The 22,455-nt window shown below is 44.0% G+C and overlaps 1 protein-coding gene across 9 annotated transcripts in view; it reads right to left on the bottom strand.

The window, feature by feature from the left end:
* LOC119174679 (uncharacterized) overlaps nt 1-22,455 on the bottom strand; it is a 129,829-nt gene that overhangs the window by 3,464 nt on the left and 103,910 nt on the right. For 4 of the 9 annotated variants that reach the window (XM_037425702.2, XM_037425699.2, XM_075895269.1 and 1 more), the window contains exons 2-22: nt 18,435-18,500; nt 17,041-17,135; nt 16,300-16,398; nt 15,131-15,215; nt 14,978-15,057; nt 14,293-14,376; nt 14,085-14,150; nt 13,241-13,298; nt 13,056-13,142; nt 12,843-12,919; nt 12,161-12,265; nt 10,534-10,675; nt 10,131-10,272; nt 8,484-8,755; nt 5,543-5,686; nt 5,338-5,422; nt 4,862-4,903; nt 4,600-4,688; nt 4,092-4,372; nt 1,204-3,012; nt 377-544 (exon numbers count right to left, since the gene is read on the bottom strand). In XM_037425702.2, the coding sequence (XP_037281599.2) occupies nt 403-544; nt 1,204-3,012; nt 4,092-4,372; nt 4,600-4,688; nt 4,862-4,903; nt 5,338-5,422; nt 5,543-5,686; nt 8,484-8,755; nt 10,131-10,272; nt 10,534-10,675; nt 12,161-12,265; nt 12,843-12,919; nt 13,056-13,142; nt 13,241-13,298; nt 14,085-14,150; nt 14,293-14,376; nt 14,978-15,057; nt 15,131-15,215; nt 16,300-16,398; nt 17,041-17,135; nt 18,435-18,500 (4,050 nt within the window). In that variant the 3' untranslated portion in view covers nt 377-402. Of the gene's footprint in view, nt 1-376; nt 545-1,203; nt 3,013-4,091; nt 4,373-4,599; nt 4,689-4,861; nt 4,904-5,337; nt 5,423-5,542; nt 5,687-8,483; nt 8,756-10,130; nt 10,273-10,533; nt 10,676-12,160; nt 12,266-12,842; nt 12,920-13,055; nt 13,143-13,240; nt 13,299-14,084; nt 14,151-14,292; nt 14,377-14,977; nt 15,058-15,130; nt 15,216-16,299; nt 16,399-17,040; nt 17,136-18,434; nt 18,501-19,558; nt 19,583-19,696; nt 19,996-22,455 lie in introns of those variants that run through there. The other 5 variants (XM_075895267.1, XM_037425696.2, XM_037425698.2 and 2 more) reach the window with 5 other exon arrangements.

The raw sequence follows: 22,455 nt of genomic DNA, 5'->3' as shown, positions 1-22,455 counted from the left end.
TACCTGCCACCAGGCATGTGCCACCGTTTTTGGGGAAGCGTTTGATGATGTACGCAACGAAAGTGTGACATTTTTCATGTCATGACCAGAGAGCCGTATTCATCAAACCATTTCACCATCCCATACTAATTTTGGTTTATACCAAGTTAGGTGATCATCACAGCATTGAGATGTAAGCAGGTGGGCGGATGAACAGACAGACAGGCAGACACGCAGATAGACGCTCAAAGTGCCTACAGTAAACAAAGAAATTCACTGCATTTAATAACCTGAATAGTAAGCTTTTTCTTGCAGCACTTGAACAGCTGGTTATAACAACATATCCATAACTAAGAATAAAGTTGAACCATACTACAGGGTCAAGCATTGGACTTACCTGAATTTATCTACACGCAGTTTCATTTACACAAGTGTTGCTTTATTGCCGGAGTCTTGGTCCTGATACCATGCAATCATTTCTTCGTGGAAGGCATCCGCAACTGATGACCTGTCCAGGTTCAAGCTACTGTCGGCACTGCGGCCTGAATGTGGTTCCTCAACAGCACTGCAAAACAAGCACCCAAGCTATGTATCAGTAGCAGATACAACCTCCCAAACATGGTACAAAAGGTTCGCACAATGTGCAGTGACTAAAAACAATGACTGAATGCCTTAAACAGCAACCCTCGTCAATGCTTGTTGAACAATCAAAAGAAACTTTCTCGGCACAGACACAAAACGAACAACAGCAATAGCAAACACTGTGTCTGTAGTTGTGTAATCAATGTTGCCAATGAGTCTCGTAGTGGAACAATGCACCATTCTTCCACCATGCACAACTACTTGAATAATGGACATATTATGAATATAAAGAAGAGAGATGCATTAAGATAACCTTGGCTTAAACTACCTCATCTTTCCAAATCAAGTTTAAAACAACTGCCAGATTATGATTTTGCCATCAAATACTTACACTAGACCAATCTATTTCAGAGTGAAGTATTGCTATACAGGTAGGTCACTGAATAACACTGCAACAAGTGTTGGTGCTCCAAGATCTATCACATCTCAAATGCAAAAATGTAATTCATATAGATCCCACAGTGATTGCAGAATAGCGATAATATTAGAACTGTAAAGTGCCCACTCTGCTTTTATATTTAAATATAATGCCACTAAACATTTCAAGTCTCTGAAAGTGTAGCAAGCCAGCTGTTTACTTACGCCATTCCATCCGGAGGACTCCTTTCCACCATCTTCATGTGTTCCGAAAGTGAAGAATGGGCGTGCGGCTGTTCATCCCTCTCCCTGGACACGTTATCAGCGGAGACAGGAGACATCAGCACGGGAGACACCAGGCCGCTGGAGTTGCCAGACTGGCTCGGGCTTCTAGTCGAATCCTGGCCTCCCGACGGCTTGCGATGTTTTGTGCTGTACTTGTAGAAGTCTGAGATCTCATAGGGCTTTGTCTCTTCCCAGTAGGGCTGGAAGTGTCCCACTGTGACAATGTTCAGCTCGACACCTGGCATTGTTTTTGGGCTGGGCTGGTGCAACGGCGAACAAATCTTGTCCCTTTCAAGTTGTGGGCTTTCTACAGCCACTCTGCCCTCTCGACAACTGTTGTGACGGGACAGCATCACTCCAGGACTCTGGAAGACTTCAGGCAAGCTTTCACTGCCTGACGACAGCACAGAGGCACGAGAAGGTGAGACTGGAGGCGGCTCCTGCTGTTTTGATGGCTTCCTCGCCGGAAGAGGAGAGTCGAGAGAAGTTTCCACCCAGTCTTTGGTGCGGTGCTTTAGGGTTTCCGTGCTGTACGACTGAGTGACCGAAGCAAATGCCTTTGAAGAAGTCACCGACACAGTATGGTTGCTGTAAGTGCCACTGTGTCCCTCTTGTAACGTCTCCAGTTTGGTACTGTGAGCTGCGCTGTAGCCAGTCGGGCTGGTGGGCTGACTGTGATAAGGGTCCGGGTGAACCCGCTGAAATGCTGGATAGTTTGAGGTAGACATGCTAGACAGTGGCCTGCCTGGAAAGTTGTCACCGCACGCCTCCTGCAGCTTCTTTCGGTGGGCAAGGTGGTGCTGCATGAGGGCTGGCAACATTGGTGGCTTGTGATAGATGGGAACGGGCTCGGTAGGACGGTGCACTGCATCTTGATAGCGCAGCCTTCCATCACTGTCTACGGGAACAAATACAGGCACTCCGCACTCATCAATGTGTCGCACCATGTTTTCGGTATAAGAGTAAGACTTGCTCGGGTGGTGCTGGTTGCCGCCAACTACTGGGCTCGGTGGTGGAGGAAAACTTTCGGGGTAGGATAGTGATCCAGAAACAGTTCGCCGTATTTGCAGAGGCGATGCCGTACGATATTGATGCTGAATGTGTGGTGGTAGGCGTGGGTGGCTTTCAACTCTCTCCGTTGGCGGACACTGCATTGGTGCACAGTGACCTGGCAGATACTGTGTGGGAGAGCACTGAGCCAGCGGTGACTGCAAAGATGCACACGGCACTGGAACGCACTTCCCAGGTGCACACTGCCCAGGAGAACACTGCCTAGGAGAACACTGCCCAGGAGAACACTGCCCAGGAGCACACTGCCCAGGAGCACACTGCATTGGTGCACATTGTTCTAGAGAACACTGTATTGGTTCACAATTGCCAGGAGCACATTGCACTGTTGTACATTGCCCTGGATCACACTGTCCTCGTGGACACTGTCCTGGAGTACATTGTCCTGGCGGACACATGGGAGGAGTGATTGGAGGACCGGTCCAAGCTGGAGCAGTAGACCTTGGAGGTGTTGCTGAGTCATGCTTGGTGGGAGAGACAGGCTGCAATGAGGTACCAGCAACACGGCGATGATGACGTCGGTTGCTTTCAAGGCTGTTGTGCCTGGACACCAAACCCAGATCTTGGGGCTCTGAAGGGCTGTTTGTCATAAGATCATCCTGGCTGTCAAATGCCTGGCTTGTTCTTTGAGTTGGCACACTATAGAGATTGCTTCCCTCCACATTCACGACTGATTCAAACCTGCATCAGGGGGAAAAAAAATATAATTTCATTGTACAGTTATAAATAACCACCTCCAGTGTTTATCTTTTTGGTCAAATCTTTCTTAAGATTTATTTAGCGACACAGGCAAGAAGGAAGTCTAATAGCAGCAGAACAAGTCTTTAAAATATAAATGTTTTTTTAGTAAATACCCAACAGTGCTATGCCTGTATTTTGGCAATATTTTAGGTACAGTAACATAACTGGCTGTATTCCACTACAGGTATTTCATTTGCTATATACCCAGCTGTGCCATCAATTGGCGTGTTCACTGTATGAAAGAAAACATTAAAAAACTGCTTGCTATGAGGCGACATAGCGGCATGAGAACTTTAATGCCTATAACCCAGGAATTTTTCCTAAACCACCTTGTGCCCTCAAAAAGATTTAAAATGCAACTGCGGTCAACTCCAAAAGCATGCACAGCTAACTTTGCATACCATTACCTTCCAAACTGCAATTGTGGTTCTGAAACGTTAATTCTTAAACTGTGTTGCTGAACTTTGTGGGATATATATACTACTCAGATTCATACATCAGATGCAATGCTGCAGAAAATACACAAGAAGTTTGGTCAGCAAAATGTGCAAGTTCACGCATCTTGTGCTTGGCATCCGCGATTAGTTCTGGCAGTGTGCTGTGCAGCAGATCGCAAAGGCCGCAATATGAAAATAGAGGATACCTGGAATGAGGGGCCCTCCCTCGGGAACACTGTTTCGGAAAATAAATGTTCATTTCATCATCACCATCATAGAGCAATTCAGAACCTTCAGACAACTGTATTATGGAATTTGTTTATTTCTACGGTGGTAGTACCTTCATGTATATTACTCAGCCTAAAAAGGAAAAAAAAAGATCACTTTTTGATGGTGAATTCATTTATATATATCTTGGTTCAAAAGCACCCAAGTCTTATGAGCTTGTATAGTGCTGGACCTGATGCACGAAACGAAGTATAAACAAGTTGCACCAGTTGACAGGCTATGATTCACATGAAAGTAGAACCTGCTGAACACATGTGCAGATGGCACAATTCGAGGCATGGCAGGCAACAATACCTGTCTCTATAGGGGAACTTGAGGGGCACTGGGCTGGAGCCTGCTGAACCCGAGCTGGTGAGTGTCGGGTACTGTTGGCGACGATATGCGGTCCTGGTCTGGTAGACGTTGCTGGGGGCATATCCAGAGCCATAGCCAGTCCAAGCCACACCCGGGGATGCAGTCCTGCCGGGACCTGTCCTATGTTTACAGGGACTGGCTGGGGCAGATACTGAAGCCAGAGATGGTGACAGCCGCATGTCACTGGGCACCGAGCTAACTGTAGGCAAGCGGCCATGCTTCTGCAAAGCATTGCACAGAATCGCATTACTGTGTGAATTTGGAACGTGTACACTGTGCAATAAAAGTTAACAGCATATGACAGTTGTGAAAAAAATGTCAGTAACAGTGACCTTGTATTGTGGTTGTGCAGCACTAGTCACAGCTGCACAACCACCGTGAGCAAGTCAATAAAACAGCAAAGAAAACTGGCAATGTTTTTTAATACGAAGACAGCAAATCACTTTACCTCTGTTAAATGGCCGTCATAGCTGCTAAGCTTCGGCGACGCTGTGGGGCTGATATCCGACGTATTGCTGCTTCCTCTAAATGGAGTGTCTTGAAAATAAAAAAAAAAGTTGGTTATTAAAGAAGTTATACGTTGTGCACAACACAGCAAAATATCAATCAGCAAAGAAGATTCATTTGCACGGCTTTTAATAAAAGCCTATTGTGGGTGTCAGGTGTGCTAAACAATTTCAAGGTCATTTGCACGCAACTACAACACTTACCGCTGCCCGCAGTGCTCTGACTGATGTTGTCCTCGCTTGGTTCTAGAAAAGAGATAGCTACGTCAGCATTATGCAATCAAAGTTGCAATATCTTCAACTTAACCTTGTCAAGCAAGTAACTTCAACACTTCAATTCAACAAGCGAGTAACTAACTAGCAACCAGTAGGTCCCTAATTGCCTATGATATTCAGTAAGCACTCATAGTTAATATGGCAGCCAATACAGAAGATTAGTGAAAGTACATCCAGTATGCACTGGCATCCTCTGCTGGAGCTCCCTGCAAAGTGTTGAGGCAGAATGCAACAACAAAGACTTAAATAAGTAATCCATTTCAGAAAAAAAAAAAAAAAAAATCCTGCATCCACAAAGGACATGCAAGCCAGTAAGCAGACACTGAAGTAAAAGAAAAAAAGACAATAACCTTAGTCATAGATAGTTTTCTTATACGTGATTAATGAAGTGAAAGCATACTGACCATCATCAGACTGCTGTACAGGTTTGAGTTTGCCATGATTCTTTTGTTTCTTCAGTGTTCCCAGTTTCTGTTCAACCTGCTTGAGCTAAAAAAAGCAGAAGAAATAAAAATGGCACTCGGCACACGTCACTAGTGAACAGGCGATACAGGTGGGCTATTTGCCCAGAGTCCGACATGCAAAACGGCTGCAGCAGCCTCGACATGCCTTTTCTTGGGCCTGCTGGTAGCTCAGCTTTCGCTGCCTCCTCAGGCTCCTGTCCGCACTCATGTCGCTGGCCAACCTCAGAGCAGCGCTCGTGATCTTGTTCTGCAGCTCATACTCCAGCTCCAGCGAGCTTAGTGTCTCCTCCTGGAATCAAATGTGAATGGGAAGAATGAGGAGCAGTCCTTCACCTTGCCCTGTTGGAATTGTAAAGTGACAGCTGTAGAACACAAGCTGCTGAAGCTCGCTCCTTTGGTAACTGACTAAAGTTTTAAACTGTTCACACAATAAAAACTCATTCTGTTTTTTCAATTCCATGGCAGTGACGACTTCACGGGGATCATGCGTGCTCTAGTGTGAATCTTCACCCTAATAAAAAGTGTGGAGCTCGTCACACAAAAATTATCCCCATCAATATAACATACTATACGCTTCTCCTTTTAGCTCAGTTCTCGCTAACTACTGCACCTATGCTTGTACTGCCTACTATGACTAATATTGACATCTAAGGTACTGCTTTCACATAAAAATAATAACATCACTAATTTATAGAGCTCAAACCTCTGTGCTGTAACGCAAAAGCCTGTAGGCAACAGTGCTGTTCACGCTGTTTACTGCATTCATTTGGGCTACGAATAGAAACGTTTACTTCCTGAATGAAAAAGACATCTATATATTCAGGCCACGCCGAAAAACGCAAGCCATTTGCGTGCTGGCTTCACCATCAAGGCATAAGCGAATCACGATGTCATAGCAACATCTGCCACAGAGCCACGCCAGCACACTAAAAAATCACGACTTGTGTTCCTTGTATTACGCATGCAATTTACAGAGGGACATCTACCTTTTGCTGTGTGCACTTGTACGTGTACATGGCATGTATGAGTAGCACTTGTATGTACGTATGCTTACAAAAACTCAAGGGTGCTTGCGCTCGCCAACAGAAGCTCGAGGATGGTTAAGCTCTGCCTTAAAGGAGTGCTGACATGTTTTGAGGCACCCCAAAAGGGACATTTTCTGTTTCCATGGTTACACTGTCAATGCCCTCTTCACCGAAGCCAGAAAAAACGTGTGAAATATTTTACTTTAAAGTTTAAAGTTTTCATAGCCCAGCATCTGCAAGCTAGTCCCACCGCAATAGACTATTACAAGTCAACATAGTTCACTGGGTTTGTGAAGTCAGCATCCTGCGTGCAGCCTAAGTCACAGAAATCACTGTTGGGCTCATTGGACGACACTTCTCTCGTCAATGTTTAAAGGGACACTAAAGTCAAATATTTACAATTTACATCAGAGAGGAAGCTCAATGTATGACAATATCTAAAATGACAATACTATCAACAACAATTCCCTACTTACCGAGAAATTACAGTGAATCCACGAGAACACATGCGCCGCAGTAGGACATTTTCAAAATGATACCGATTACATCAGACAGACCATCTACAAATAATAACTACTAGTAATTGATCTAGCTGCACTAAATAAAGAGCCTTCCATACATCAAGAGATGCAATAAAATGCTGCTTGTTTGTTTCTGTTTGATTCATGGAAAAAATAATTGCCGAACGTTACTATGAGGAATAGCGCGAGTGGTTCAAAAATTCAATTTTCGCGTGGTTACACGGGACAGGTCGTGCCATCTATAGGGGTGGAGTTGAACCAAAAAACGTCTGCAATCTCGAAGCCAATGGAGGGAAATTGATCAATGGCCGTTGTTGCTGCTGTGGCTCCCGCTGCTTTCAGTCTCCTTCTAATAGCGCAGTAAAGCCGGGAAACGTTGTGCACGGCAACAGTGACGCGAGTCGGTCCTGTCAGTCTGCTTCTTGAGGCGGGTAATTTGAAGTGCACTAACTCAATGCGGACCCCTAAAACGTGATTGTACTTCAAATTAGGCCCTTCCTTGGCACAAAAGTAACAATGCGAGGTTTCTGAACCGCTATTACAACAATCAACGTTGACTTAATAGTTGCCTTTAGTGTCCCTTTAAGTGAACCAAGTGCGACTGACAGCAAGCTAACAGCTGCTGCTAGTATATTGAGAGTTGCAGTCTTCCCATGACAGATTTGTGTTGACACGACACTGCGAAGCCACCCCCTCGATACGAAAACCAAAATTTCTTTTTCAAGTTGGCAATATTAAATATATTTAATGCACTCTGAAACACAAGGGCGCTCTTTTTAGGGCTCTCCCCTCCAGTGTTTATGCTTAGAGCAAGAACAGAAGAAATATTCATAATTCGTGTCAGTACTCTTTTAAAAAGTAGAATGTGATAGCATGGCAAGGCTCCATTCATGTAGTTGTCTCATTCGCTTGCCAGGGTTCGCTTCTCAGTAGACACCTCACATCAACCTCACCAAGACAAACGTAACTGTGTGCACAACATTGGTTGTTTGAAGTGCAGTCACGAAATGAACACTACGCCATAATTAATCATACTATGGAATCATACTATGGACCCACTACACGTCCATAAAGCAACCCGCAACACGAACAGCTGAACACAACGTTGTTGACGGTGATAATAAATTATGCCTCGGCACTTTGTAATAGGTGGGCCTTCAGATCACTCTCATTATGCAATCCACATGGGGTAACACCTTATGCCATTCTATGCTTCTGCCACCCAATAAGTACATTTGTTAACAAGACTGCTTGCACTACTTGATGCCTGTATGGTTTTTTTTTTCTCAACACAGCTTCAAGCACTACTGTGGCTCTGAGGCAAGGCACTTACCTACTAGGCAGAAGTTCCCGAGTTTGTATCCCCACTTGAACTGTAGATGATTCTTATTTATTTACAAGCATCTATCTCGATTTTTTCACTGACAACCAAGAGCATCGGCAATCACACGGGAATTTCTGTGAAGTGAGATTTTTAACAGCATAGCATTGATACCTCACTAGCTATCAAATAAACCCAAGCTCGCAATGTGACACCCACCTTGCTCTTTGCACTGGATAATAGCTGGTCATCGAGGATGAAGGCCGTGCCGATACGCCGACGCACTTGAGGAGGGGGCTCCCCGGGTGCTAGGGGCATCTCCGGAGGCAGCTCCCCCGTCACCTCGCCTTCCTTGAGGCATACAGACTTCAGCTCCTCGATCTTCTTCCGCAGAGCCTCCTCGAGGGCCTCCTTGCGAGCCTTAAGTGCCGTCAGCATTTCCTGCTTTGCCCGCTCGGCCTCTTCGTTCACCTGTGGCTGGTCTGTCTCGTCTGCGCCAGCAGATGAACGTAAAGCTATCACAACTGACCACTTTCCTTGAAAAAAGGTCAGTGCTAATGGTCATTTAGATTTTCAAGGTCCCCATCAGCTCACAGATTCAGCTGCCTTCCACGACTACTGTAGGTGATTAAGAAGCCTTAATGCCTAAATTTTCTTGAAAAATTTTCTCAGCACCACTCACAATGGTCACTACAGCTACGAAGCATCAGTCAATGAAAATAAAATTTTAGTTTTCAGGAGTTATGCAATGCACCAGAAACAATGATTATGAAGGATGCCATGGTGTTGGCTCTGGATCACTAATGGCAGCTTCAGGCTCCTTCAACGTGCACCCTAATATAAGTACACAGATGTTCTTGCATATTGATGCTGCCAAAATGCGGCCACTGTGAACATAATTCAAGCCAGCACCAAAGAGCTCAGCAGCAGTGTATTTTCAGCCACTAGCTATTATGATGAGCAACTGTCACCATGAAAGAAATAGATTTGAGCACAAAAGGACGAGATGCATGACTGAACGAGCATTTCTCTTCTTTTCACTCGTCCTTTTGCACTCAAATCTATTCCAGAATGAACCAACACATCCAACAAAGTATTCTATAAACTCACCACGAAGCTGTTTATTTATGTCTGTAAGCAGTACATGTATTCATAGCAAAGACTTACTCTAATGCAGCACCCAAGAGGAAATAGTATGAGGATAGCAGGTCCCAAAAGCACACATTCACCGTTGGCACAATAAATTTGAAAACCAGATGCCATGGTAGCACTTTATGCATGACGGTTCATTATAGCACAACATGCAAATCAAGAAACAAAAAGAACAAAGTATAAAAAGATTAGCGCTCTTTGACTGCTCAGTCCTCTTGCGTGCTGTGCTATACGCTACGAAAAACCAACTCACTCGATCTTTCCATTCCTTGTAGTAGGACTGAAAGGAGGATAGTTAGAACTTATCCATTGTTGGGTAGTGCACAGACAGACAAGACACGAAGAAAGAAGGCTGGACAAGCACCGGTCTAAGAGCTATTTTCGTACGCTACTTTTTTCGGCCTAGGTAATGACGCAAAACCAACGAGATGCTTGTTCGGCCAATGCGATGAACAGTCACGATGACACGTTCGACTAAATTGTGCTAAAGGATATCGTAAATATATTTTACAATACTCTTTCCCCGAAAAATTTTCTACTGAGGGTATATGCTAACTAAGCAAGTGCTATTGCAAAGTGTAAAAAAATGAGACAGTGCCAACCATGCAGCTATTGACAGTAGAACATATTTCACAGTCTAGAATCTCTTGTGCGACACTTTCAATGTTAAAGGCACCTAATGAAGTATGCCCTGCAGGAGTTAGAAGTACATACCTTCGATTTTGATGGCAGGAAGACTATGGCAACTTGCGCTTCTGCTCAGATTAGATCCTGTGCTGGTTGATGACAGCGACTGGGAACTCTTAGACAACTCTGCAGCAAACTTTTCCAGGCAGCTTACATCTTCAATCTTCCTCTGCAAACGAATAGATCCATATACAATAACGGGCTTACATTTACAAGACATAAGCACAATGCTGCAATGATAACAGAGCTCTAGCACCTCTGCATGGAAGCAAGCAACTGTAAGCTGTAGATTAAGCAAAACCGTAGGCTCAGCAAAATGGATACAATCGGATTAATGCTGGAAAACTAATCGCAATGACACATGCTCCAGGTCACGTGTCATGCAGCCAGGCTATTTAGCTTTCGCTGGGAAATGCACGCATCATCTCACCTTGCCAACATTGTTGTCCAAGTAGAACTGGTGCTGGGCAATGGCCATTGACCAAATGCTCTTGGTCAGGGCCGGTGTGGCCGCAAACCAGACAACCACCGTCACATTGCCAGGCCCGAAAGTTCTCCTGCTTACCGACACTCTGAAGACAAGAGCAAAAAATAATAAATAAAGTAGAAGACACTAACATTGCATGTAATGAAAATGTGAAACATTTGTTCACTTAGACATGCTACTAATGAGTGTCATTTTTAGAGGCGTTTTGAGCTGGACACAGAGCTCAGTAAGGTAGCTTACATTCGTTAGAAGATTGCAAAGTTTACGGGAGGTCGCATTCATGGAATAGGGAGAAAAAACACATCCAATCCATAGTTACACAAAAAAAAATGCAGTGGACATTGGTCAAACAATCTTTGTAAAGCAAAATTCTGTAAAAGCATATATATTTGGACAAGTTAATAAGGTTCCACTTTGACAGATAGTTGGCGAAACTCTAATGCAGATGAAGAAATAACATACAAGGACAAGCACTTGTCCGTGTACATTCTTTCTTCATTCTGTTGGTATTGCATCACCCAATCAGCACAATGAAATTCTGCAAATTTTCTGCTCATGCTGCCCTATGTTGACACTGCTGAATTTTTCACAAAGCAACAGCCTACCTAATCTCAAAGTAGAACTGAACATTATCACATTACTAAGAACAGAGAGAAAGTGTTATAAGTGAACAAAATTTGTAGGCAAGGAAACGTTCAGTTATAGGTTTCTAAGGTTAAAAAGAAAGTTTTCCTTTTTTTTTTCCCTTACTAATGTGCTACTATGCTATAATGTGACGAGGATGCGCATTGGCACACACGTGAAGTGCAATTAGCCACGGAGAAATTGACTGCTTATTCATTCAATTACATACTCCTCACTGTCTAGTACTAGGTGTGGAACCTGACCACACTACAAAGTATAATAACTTAACATAACTGGCCATTGGCAATATTTTATTGCAGGTCATTCAAATCCTAAATACTGTGTTAAAACATTTGATAACATGGTTTGTCAGTGGCCTAGAGGCTACATTCTCGAACAATGAAATTGTAGTTCTGCAGAAACAGCAAGCTTTCAAGATCTGAACTCGCCACTGAAATACAATATTATGCTCCACAAACCAGCAAACTGCTTAGAGTTACACTCAAGCCTAAAAAATGGCAAGTAATAAGAATACGGAAAAAATATATATATCAAGAGGTAAGCAATACAGGTTGTTCATTTCGTTATTTTGTGTTTTCAATGTATAAAGTTCGCATTCAAAGAAAGGAAAGAACAAAAGGATTTGGAAGTGGCAAACAAGACATTCCTGAAAAGCTCAGCACTCAAACGATGATGCTGCTAACCACTACAATAAAAAAAAATCCCTCTAATATTCTCTGAACAAAGGGGTTGAAAAGGGAAGTTAGGGCAGCTGATGTTTAATGAGCGCTAATAATGCAGCATACAGGAGCCTCTAAACACCCACAAACGAGAGGGTTAATACGGTATTGCCCAACGAAAAGAGGAATCTTTTCACCCACCTTCTGCCACAAAAGGGGAAGTTAGGGAAATCAAAGTGTGGCAACAGAGGGACGAGAGCACTTACTGGGTTGTGGAATCGCTAATGGCATCAGCCAGGGGATCAAACCCTTCAGGGGGTGCCTCTATCACATCCTCGTACACATTGAAACTGCTCAGGGCATGGACCACTCTACAAGGAAAATAGAAGGGGTCAAAATATGGGGGGAGGGTTTAGCCAACTTACGGAGCTTTGCCAGCCCAATCGAAAGGACCTCGCGCAAAGCTAACAACGGTAGAAGCTCGGGTGAGCTAGTATTTCGTGGTCAAACAAGCACAGTGTGGGACACAGTGTACACAGGAAGACGGTGCTGTCTCAATTGAAAAACAATGTCACATGTTGTGCGAGTCCATCTTTCTGTGTCTGTTACGTAGGCTGCGCTTGTTTAACTCCGCACAACCTACACATCTGCATGCACGCAGTTAGGACAAAAGGCAGTTGGCCCACCATCTTTTCAGTGCAACCCAGCCAACATACAATAGTTCAACTTAACCCCCAAAAGAAAAGTGAAAAAGCATCAGGAGGCTGCTTGATTCGAAGCATAAACTGGGAATGCCAAATTGAAAGTGCATTTTCACCACAATTAGCACACGTAGATTCTAAGAGTACATTAGGGATATGCAATAAGCTAAATAAGTGACGAATGTTGTTTCTAAGAAGTTTTTCCACACTACAGTAATCTCTGGACAAAAATAAAAAGCCTACCTACCTTCTTGGGTTGTGAACTTCTATGGAGAATTTCTTGTCACGAAAATACAGGTTCTCCAGTAGTTTCCACTGGAAGAACTGTTTAAAAAAAGTGACAACAAAAGTAGATTTTTCTAGAAACCCAGTGAGAAAATCAGAAAAAAAAAAAGCAGACTGTTCTAAGAAGCTACTACAAACATGAACACGAGCAATTCAAAATTATACTGTAACATACCCTTCGCGGCGTTTTCTTGTCGTTGTAGTCATACTGGCTGACTCCTTTATAGCTGAGTCCAACCCACCAGGGAATGCCTCCCTTGTCCTAATGAGACCACGCAATGGTGAAGCAGATTTAACTTTGTGTAGTCACTTCCACAAGCAAACAGTTGTCAATGAAGGACTTAAAGTTGCATAACTCACTTTGACTTCGTAAAAATGAATGCCATATGTTGGCAGGTTTTCTACGAGGTTCATGTATCTGAAAAGCAACTCAAAATGAGTGAGCATACCATGAAACATAGAAAACAGACCTATGTTGAATGTATTTTATAGCACAACTGAACTTTTGCAGCTTATAAGCAAACTGTGCAACCAAGTACAGTGAAATATCACTTTGTTAAACTGGTAATATAACCCTGAAAAAGCTGCATGGGCAGTTCTTACGACAGCAGAACAAAACCTCCGAGATCTCTGCACTGTCTGTCGCAGCTCAGAAGATTTCAGCGGCCGTGCACTGGCTTCTGAAGTCGTGTAGAGGCATCAGGCCTGCTCATAACATCTGAGGGTGTCATCTTGCAACAATGAATAGTGAACCAATCAGCTCACCCTCGTGCAACTGACCAGTATCATGGTTGTATCACCAAAAGAGGAATTCGGACCAATCACAAAAGGGAAAGCAAACCATTCTCTAACCATTATAGTACAGTGCATCAAAGATACTAGTAATTTCCAGCCAGCAGTAGTGGCAGCATTTTTCAGAATTTTAAAACAGAGAATGGCCATATTTACAAGTTATGAGGACACATGTACTTGTATTTCAAGCATAAAATTTTGCAAAAGGACTGCTTTCTATTAGCACTCTTTAAACCGAGGCGAATAAGACGGTATAAATTTCATTGCATTAGCATTTTAAAGCACATGTATATTAGTAAACAGCTAAGCATGCAATCCTTTAGGTCAACAAAAGTCCCTTTTCAGAACATATATGTGCCCTTGCTTCCCATATGAATGCATTGTAAGGTACATCGCTAAAAAGTCAACTCACGCAATAATGGCTGAACCTCTTGAGCGTCCTGCCAGTTCCTGGTAATGTTCAATGACTTTGCCTTCACTGCGAAAACAAACAAACGAAAAGAATGTGAAACAGTGCCACACCACTGCACAATGTACAGTTTCTACATAAACGATATGCCATTTATGGGCACATTTACTTTGTAGCACACAGAAAAAAAAGTTTGCCGTTGAGGTCTTACCAGTAGGAGATGGACGGATGTGCTTTGAGTGTGCTGGTAGGAAGAACAGGAAGCTTCTTGAGGTGAGTTTTTGTTGTTTGATCACTGTAAAATCAACATTCAGAAGATTACAATACGAGCTTCTTTGGGTTTTACGTGCCAAAACCACAATCTGATCGTAAGGCATGTCTTAGCGAGGGAGTACTAATCTTTAACAAGAACCTACATATATCTAATTTAGGTATACACAAGCAAGCACATTCTGCTTGCCCCCATTGCATACACCTGCTGTGGCCGTCTAAAATTGAGCCCGTTATCTCAACGATTATACAGGGTTTCAAATCCCAGAACCACGATACCATTATAACAAACACTGTCGTTGAGGGCTTCAAAACTTGTGACCACCTGGGGTTCCTCAACAATGCCCAAATCTAAGCACACAGGCCTCTGGCATTATGCCTCTATCAAAATGTGGCCACCATGGCCTAGCTGGGTCTGTCGTCTCAATCTCAGCAGTGCATGCTCAAGCCTCATGGTAAGCGAAGTGGTTTGTAACCAAGTTCAGATCATAAGTTTCATTCTAGAATCCTTGAAAACTGGATGTAAGCCGACTTTTGGACAAAAAAAAAAGATAAAAAGAGAGAAAAGAAAGATGTCAAAATTACATATTAAAGTTAAAGCAATACAATAAGAGGGCACCACTTACTCAACATAGTTTCCATATGTTGCTTGAAGGACTAGAGCAGCAAGCTGAAACACCGTTTCAGAGTCCACTTCCAATGCACCCTGATTAGGAAAGACACAACTTAGCAGCTGCACAAAGCCACCCAGGAGAAAGAGACAGTTTTGTCGAACTTGCCTTGGCAATGAGCGATTTGCACTGAAGGTAGAATGCTTCCACAGTGGCACTATCTTTCAACAAAGAAATGCTTTCCACATAGTACCTAAAAGATGAAAACTTAATGTTAGCCCCAGTTTTTCTTTGCCAGTTGAAGCTGGCAAAACCTATCGGTATGGCTAAGAGCAAATTGAACTTTCTTTGCGGAGTTACACCACCCAGACATCATGAAACAGCACAATACCTGTCGGTGTGTGACAACTAAATGAGCAGCAGTACTTCTTTATAGTGTGACTGCACACAAAGCTCTCAAATCACATTGAACCAATGCCTTGGCCAGGAAAGAATTTAACATAACTTTGAACAAAGGCAATCATTTTTTGCAGTACCATTTTGAAAGTTTACTGCTACAAGAAAAAAAAAAAGTGCCATTCCAAATTTATAGGTGTAAATGACTGGCAGCTGCAAAAAGCAGCTCAAAGTGATGAGCATTCTTTTATTTTAATCTTCAATGATCTTCAAATTACTGTGCACTGCTGTACAACAACTGAGCGATTTTTTCACTCACTATTACACAGAAGCAGCAAATACACTATAGCAGTTCCTGCTGAAATGAAGCGCTGCAAGCACAACTGAATTCTTTTCGTTGGTTCAACAGTAGCTGAAATGAAATACTTACTGGTAGCTGAAATGATATATATACTAATATAGTATAGTCAATGTCGCAACCCATATGAATGATGTAGCCACATCAGCCCTAAATTTACCTGTTCGACAGGTGTACGACATTATGTCAGTCACAAATTTAGAAACACAGACACCGCATGATGCATGAAATTGATTGATATGTGGGGTTTAACGTCCCAAAACCACTATATGATTATGAGAGACGCCGTAGTGGAGGGCTCCGGAAATTTAGACCACCTGGGGTTCTTTAACGTGCACCCAAATCTGAGCACACGGGCCTACAACATTTCCGCCTCCATCGGAAATGCAGCCGCCGCAGCCGGGATTCGAACCCGCGCCCTGCGGGTCAGCAGCCGAGTACCTTAGCCACTAGACCACCGCGGCGGGGCGATGATGCATGAAATTGGCTGCGAAAGTTCATACACAGCACGACATTTGAAGGCAGTCGAAACTTATGCAGGTCAGCACTAGATACCACAGCAAAGCTGCAGAAAACCTCTTACTTGACCAGAAAGTAGAGCACCAAGGAACCTTGAGACGACTTCTTGGGCAGGTCATGCTCAAGAACCCGCTTGTCGAGCTGCAGCCAATGATAGTGGCCCCTGAAACAGAAGCGGTTCATCACAAATGACAAAACGTGCAATGCAAGCTTTAGGAGCACACTGGTTACACGTGAATGTCTAATGCTACTTTCTGCCTATAGACAAAGGTCACTATACTTTGACAGTGCTATAAATTGGCATAATAAGAATGCATATAGTGTGTGTATGTGAGCGTGCCTTTTGTTAATCAACTGTCTCGCAGAAGCTTTGTGAAGGCTACAGCATAACATGACAACCTTCAACTAAGACTGATTTGATGGTAAAGAACACTTATTCATTAGCACCTCATCTTCCCAATTTCAGTTAACATAACGAGTAAAAAATTAATTTACTACTCCCCCCTGGCCCCAAACTTTACTAGCAGAGAAAAATATTAAACGAAGCAGCCCAGTGGCGACAGTTTGCAGTTTCCTGTTATGTAAGAAACGTACTGCACTGTTAAAACCAAAAAAAAAAAAGAGACTAGAATCATAACTGCAAATTCTAGTTCACGCTTGAGATGGTGCAGATTTGAGTTGTATTGAATAGAGCTTATAAGTGCCATATGTGGTTCTATGCAGGCAATAAATAAATAAACAATGGTTTTAAAACATCTCGCATATATGACGTCTGTGTATCGCACAACTTGCACAAAGTACTAACGTTTCATCGAGAAATGCCAGGCCAAAGTACTCTTTCTCCTTGAGGTTGAAGTGGGAGGCCACCATGTCGAGGAGGTCGCAGGCGTACAGCCTTGGCTGCAAACAGATAGTAAGATTTTTTTTTTTTTTTAACTGCCAGGTCCCGAGACATTGCTACACCTCTGAAAAGAAAATTAACATTCTTCCGAGAAATGTTAAGAAAAATGGAGCACGTTAAAGGCACAGTTAAGCCCTGGCATCTACATCGTCGTGACGGGAAGCCCCCATGATGTAGCTAAAAACAACTATCAACCTGAACCTGAAATCGACAATGATGTCCTTCAATAATGGACCAAAAATAAGCGTCTTACGGCAGTGGAGGGTTAACAGTGCATAGATGCAATCAACCATTAGGGGCATCTGCAAGCTCTTATAGTTTGTAGGCTAACAGAGGAAATTAAATGGCATGGTAAAAACATAAGCAAGAATAGCCACTGTAAGATTTGTGAACTATATTGATTATGATTGACACAGTATTAGTAAAACTGAAGCACAATTCTGAATTCTCAAGCATGATTATAGAGAAAATTTAGCAGGGATGATCACTGCGCAAATAAGAACATTCATTCTCAGACAGCTGGTCCCAGTAAATATAGGAACAATAAAACGGTGGAACAATCAATTTTCTCTTTTGTTTCAGAAATTATCTATACTTTGTTTTTTTTTCTCAGGTGACTTATACATACAGCCTTATTACCAAAAGAAATAAGAAAGCAAGCAAAAGTAAAGTAGTTCTGAATAATTTTGACAGTTTCACTTATGTCTCATTTACCTTTTCCCCAAAACTATTAGCCTGACAGTCAATTGCAGTGATGGCTCCTTTCTCATTTGCTAGCCCACGTCACAGTCACGAGTCAGTTAATAAAAAGGCATATTAGTATTCTAGAAACAGCTAAACGAAACAAAAGTATGAACTTGCATTCTGTCCACAGATATAATTCAGCCTTATCCAGAGTAACACGTCAGCAAGGACATTCCCAATAGAAAAAAAAAGCATTTTTGTCAAACACAAGATAAGCTTTTAAATGAGTCGGCAGGTTAAGCAGCAGTAGCAGCATCACTATTTGAAGCTCTTAGCTGTCCTCATCAGAAGGACAAAAGCGACCTCTGATGCTAGCTGAGGGAAAGATGTTGAGATGTGTATGCACAGAGTAGTATCACGTGCAATGGAGTACATGAAAAGCTTCCTTTCATACACTTCCACAGTGCCACGCATAAGTTTTAAAGGACTGGACAAGAATAGGCATGCAACCGGTGCTGAGTTTCTGCATACAAATTCACAAATATATTCAAAATGAAAAAAAAAATAGGAGTGAAGCATTGCGGGAAAAAAAGTGAACAAGGCTTTGCTTTTACCTGAATAAGAATGTCGAGGCGACGCTCATCCAGGAGAACCACTTGACTTCGCCGCCCATCGCTCATCTGCACGTGAGAAAAAGAAGGGCGAGTGAGACACGCTGACATTTTGCTTTTTATGACATTAGCACGAAAGACAGTAGCGACCATACTACTAACAGAACCAGGTCGTTTGAGCAATGTTTATTGCCCTTTTCTTAGTTTATAAAGTCTACTCACTAGCCTCGCACTTTATTTTGTTTTTTGTGTTGTGTATATGACTGTATTTGGTAAACTACAAAAGCCACAAAACGTCGAAATCGGTAAAAGCTGAGCAGCAAAAAAAAAAAAGAGAGAGAGCAGACATGTGGCATGTGGTTAGCAGAGACGTGGCACATAGTTATTTCCACGTCTCTGCTCTGTGTCTCTGTTTTCTGCTGCTCTGCTTTCTCCGATTTCGATGTTATGTGGCTTTTGTAGTTTACTGGGTATGTACCGACTTGCCCAACAAGCAACTCTCCTTACTGTAATTAGACTATTGCCATTGCTATATTTGCGAGTAGCTAAAAGCAACTGAGTATCCAAACAAATGCTGAACAATATGCAAATTCAATAGGCAGTCATGACCTCCGTCTGTGATTATCCTGTCAATGTCATGTGCCTTGCCTTGCAAGTCGCTCTGGAGATGCTGCCCACATCCAATTACGCTTTATAAAATGCTGCTTTCTAGACCTGGAAGGCTACATTCACGTTTCGCAGCCTGAGAAGTCACACACCTTCAACATTTCATAGCATAACTGATGCGATTATGGGTAGCGTTCTTTATAGTTGCAAGGGCGGACGTGACACAAACGCACACATTCAACCCACATGAGCTGGGTAAATATGCCCCCCCCCCCCCACCCCACCCCTTTCGGGGCTTCCACTGAGCAAAGTAAGTCTAAAAATTGTTGGTTGGGACTCATTTTTCAGAGCAAACATTCCCCCCTACCCCTCTAATTTCAGGCCCAGAAAGCTACTACTGTACAAATTCCTGCCCCGAAAAATTCAGCTCACACAAAAGTTGGCACCGCTTTAAACACATCAGTTCGGCAATGATATGAATCGTGTTTTGGGACACAAACCATACGGACTATCACGTTTACCTCCCACATTCCCTCGAGATTGTCGACGCAGACCCCCACAACGCTTAGCGAAAGCACGACGCAGGATCACCAAAGCGTGCAGACGCGAGAAGGCACTGCACAGATCTACCCTTACAAGGACGCCCGAGACAGACAAACCTGAAGACGTCTTGAGAGGGACATGCTCACGCGCCATCTCGGAAGCGAACCCGCGACGTCGCTCAAACTCACGCGGTACTTGGACGAGTCCTCGAACAGGCTCAGGGTGGAACCGTAAACGGATCGCACCGAGGGCCACCGACGCAGCATGTCCGTCGGCACGGACACCTCTCGACGGCGCAGGGCTAGCGTTGCGGTCGACGGCTAAGATGCAAAGTCACGTCGTTGAAAGAACGAAAAAACAAAGACCAGAGAAAGGTGTCGCGAAGAACTGGATCTCCCCGAGTGGCGAATTAAAACGAAAACTGCGCGCGCGACGCAAGAGACAGCAACACGCGCACGCGGAAACGAAAAGCGCCAACGTCCGCCGGAAGCGCTCGCTTCCGCCCCCCGCGGCTTGACACTTCCCGTCAACCAACGAAGGCGCGAGACGAATGGAAAAGCAAGAGAAAACAAAAAGAACCGAGTCCACTGCGCAGCGTCTTTCTTTTTGTCGAACCCCTTTCCATTGGCGAAGTTGGAACGACCACGTGGCGCGCTTTCCCTTTCCGACGTCTGTAAACACGTACAACATAAGCGTCGATGGATGCATACTTTCCCACTTTTCTCCCTTTTCCCTTCCCCGCAGGCACTGCGCCGTGCTCCCGACCGGGTTGCAGAAATCAGGTGCATTTTCTCGTCTTCTAACCACTACCACCACCACCACAAAGAAGGACGGATGTGAGCCGGGAATTTTCGCTTTTTCTGCACCGCATTGCACCGTAAAGTGAGTATATTAGGGAGTTTCAGAATAGCGTACCGCGAGCCCTTGCGGTGCGGGTGCTGCCACTGCGCATGCGTCGTAACGCGAGTCGGCGTTCGCGCACCGCACTAAAAAAAATCAGAAAATGCGTGCTGTGACAGTGCCTCCTGTATGAAAGTTATAAAGGAGGCAATGGCCGTGATGGCGGCCCACACGTGGCCCGCAAGCGCTGGTTTCGAGGCTATACGGTGTCGCTGCGATCGTGCGTTGCGGATCGCAGCAGGGCAAACGCTATTCTAAAACTCATATGGCGCCCGCAGCGCTTGCAAACGGTATTCTAAAACTCCTTTATGTGTAGTTTCCGAGCATTTGAGTTTACGGGGCCGCTAAAGTTCCTAGATTGTTCCCTAGGAGGGGCGCAACTAATATGGTACCGGCAACGCCCACAGCGCCTCCAAACGTTATTCTGAAACTCCCTATTGCGCCACCTTAATTACGGTGTGAACTGGGCGATTTATACTTCCACACTGCGTTTACGTTGCAGCATAGGCACGTGAATGATCATATGCTGGCTACGACAAAAAATAACAGTCCATTATAGGGAGAACAAAAGGTTCACCACAGCGCAATACTGGCTAGTACACGCATAAACACGGTAGCTGCATTCGGTTATAAGTTATCGGTCACAGCCATGCGCACGGGAGACGGGAGACGGGGGGAGGAGGATCCCTCTCGTGGAAATTCCGATAATAAAAATTGGCCCCATATCTACATGTTAATCTGCAAATGTCGTCGAAAGACGATAGTCTAGCGTGTGGAGAGAGTGAACAAAACATTTATTTGATGTTCTGCGCAAGAAAATCGGTGAATTGTATTCTGAAGGCGCTGTGTTAGCCACAAGCGTGTAGCGGAGGCGAACGACCACATCAAGTTACGTCACACGTGAGACATGAGCGCCATCTGGCAGTTTTCTTGGAAAACGAAACGCGTGGCTCTAAGACGGGCGTGCGCGCCCATCTCAGATGTGATAAGGTGTAGAACGCAAGGCGACGGGCAAAGGTTCCACCACCATGTCGTCTTAGCAAAGCGTTTGAAACACTCGGCTTTTCGTGCAAGCGTTGCATGGTCAGCGCAGCGTGATAAAATGTATGCATCTTCTAGTAAAAGATGCACATGCAGAATATATACGTGTTGTTATGGTGCCTCAGATATGCGCAATAATTGCTCTTTAATTGACAATCGCACAAGCATGAACGCTGAACCTTGAACAACATTGGTGGGCGCTGCGGATGGGGTCGGCCGTTTGGAGTAGCGGCTGGTGCTGTTCAAAGTACCCGGTACCGTTAAGGGCGGACAAACAGACAAATGCACAGACAGACAAAAATTTTTGCGTCGAAGGTCTATAAGAAAGACTATCGTCTTTAATAATTGCTGGGGTGTACCGTCCCGAAAACACGATGTGATTATAAGAGACGCCTTAGAGAGAGGGCTTCGGAAATTTCGACCACATAGGGTTTAATTATTATTATTATTATTATTATTATTATTATTATTATTATTATTATTATTATTATTATTATTGACATACCAAATACACGATAGAGTTGTTGTCACTGTTACTTGGCGACGGCTGCCCCTATGCACTCGACTCCGAGACATCGCGTAAGACTCGGAACTGCTTGCACAAAGACCACCTATAGGGTTCTTTAACGTGCACCCAAATGTAAGCACACGGGGCTGATAGCTATCGCCTCCATCGAAAATGCGGCCGGGATTCGATCCCGCGCGGGTCGGTATACTCGAGCACCACAAGGCGGGTAGTGGTGAAGCTTCAACCATTCGCCTTCCCCACGGAGAATCACGCGCACGCCTATGCACACGATGCAAGAGCCCACAGACCACCTCCGGTAATTTTTTTAAACATTTCAAGTAAACGCGCTCATGAAGTCCAGAACGCCTTGCAAGGTGAGGAAGAACACTCGGCCAAGAGGAAAGACGGAGCATAGTGTTGTGCCTC

The sequence above is a fragment of the Rhipicephalus microplus genome, chromosome 5, assembly GCF_043290135.1.
Source record: "Rhipicephalus microplus isolate Deutch F79 chromosome 5, USDA_Rmic, whole genome shotgun sequence".
NCBI lineage: Eukaryota > Metazoa > Arthropoda > Arachnida > Ixodida > Ixodidae > Rhipicephalus > Rhipicephalus microplus.
Note: the sequence above shows the minus strand (reverse complement) of the source record. Positions and strands in the feature narration are given on the sequence as shown.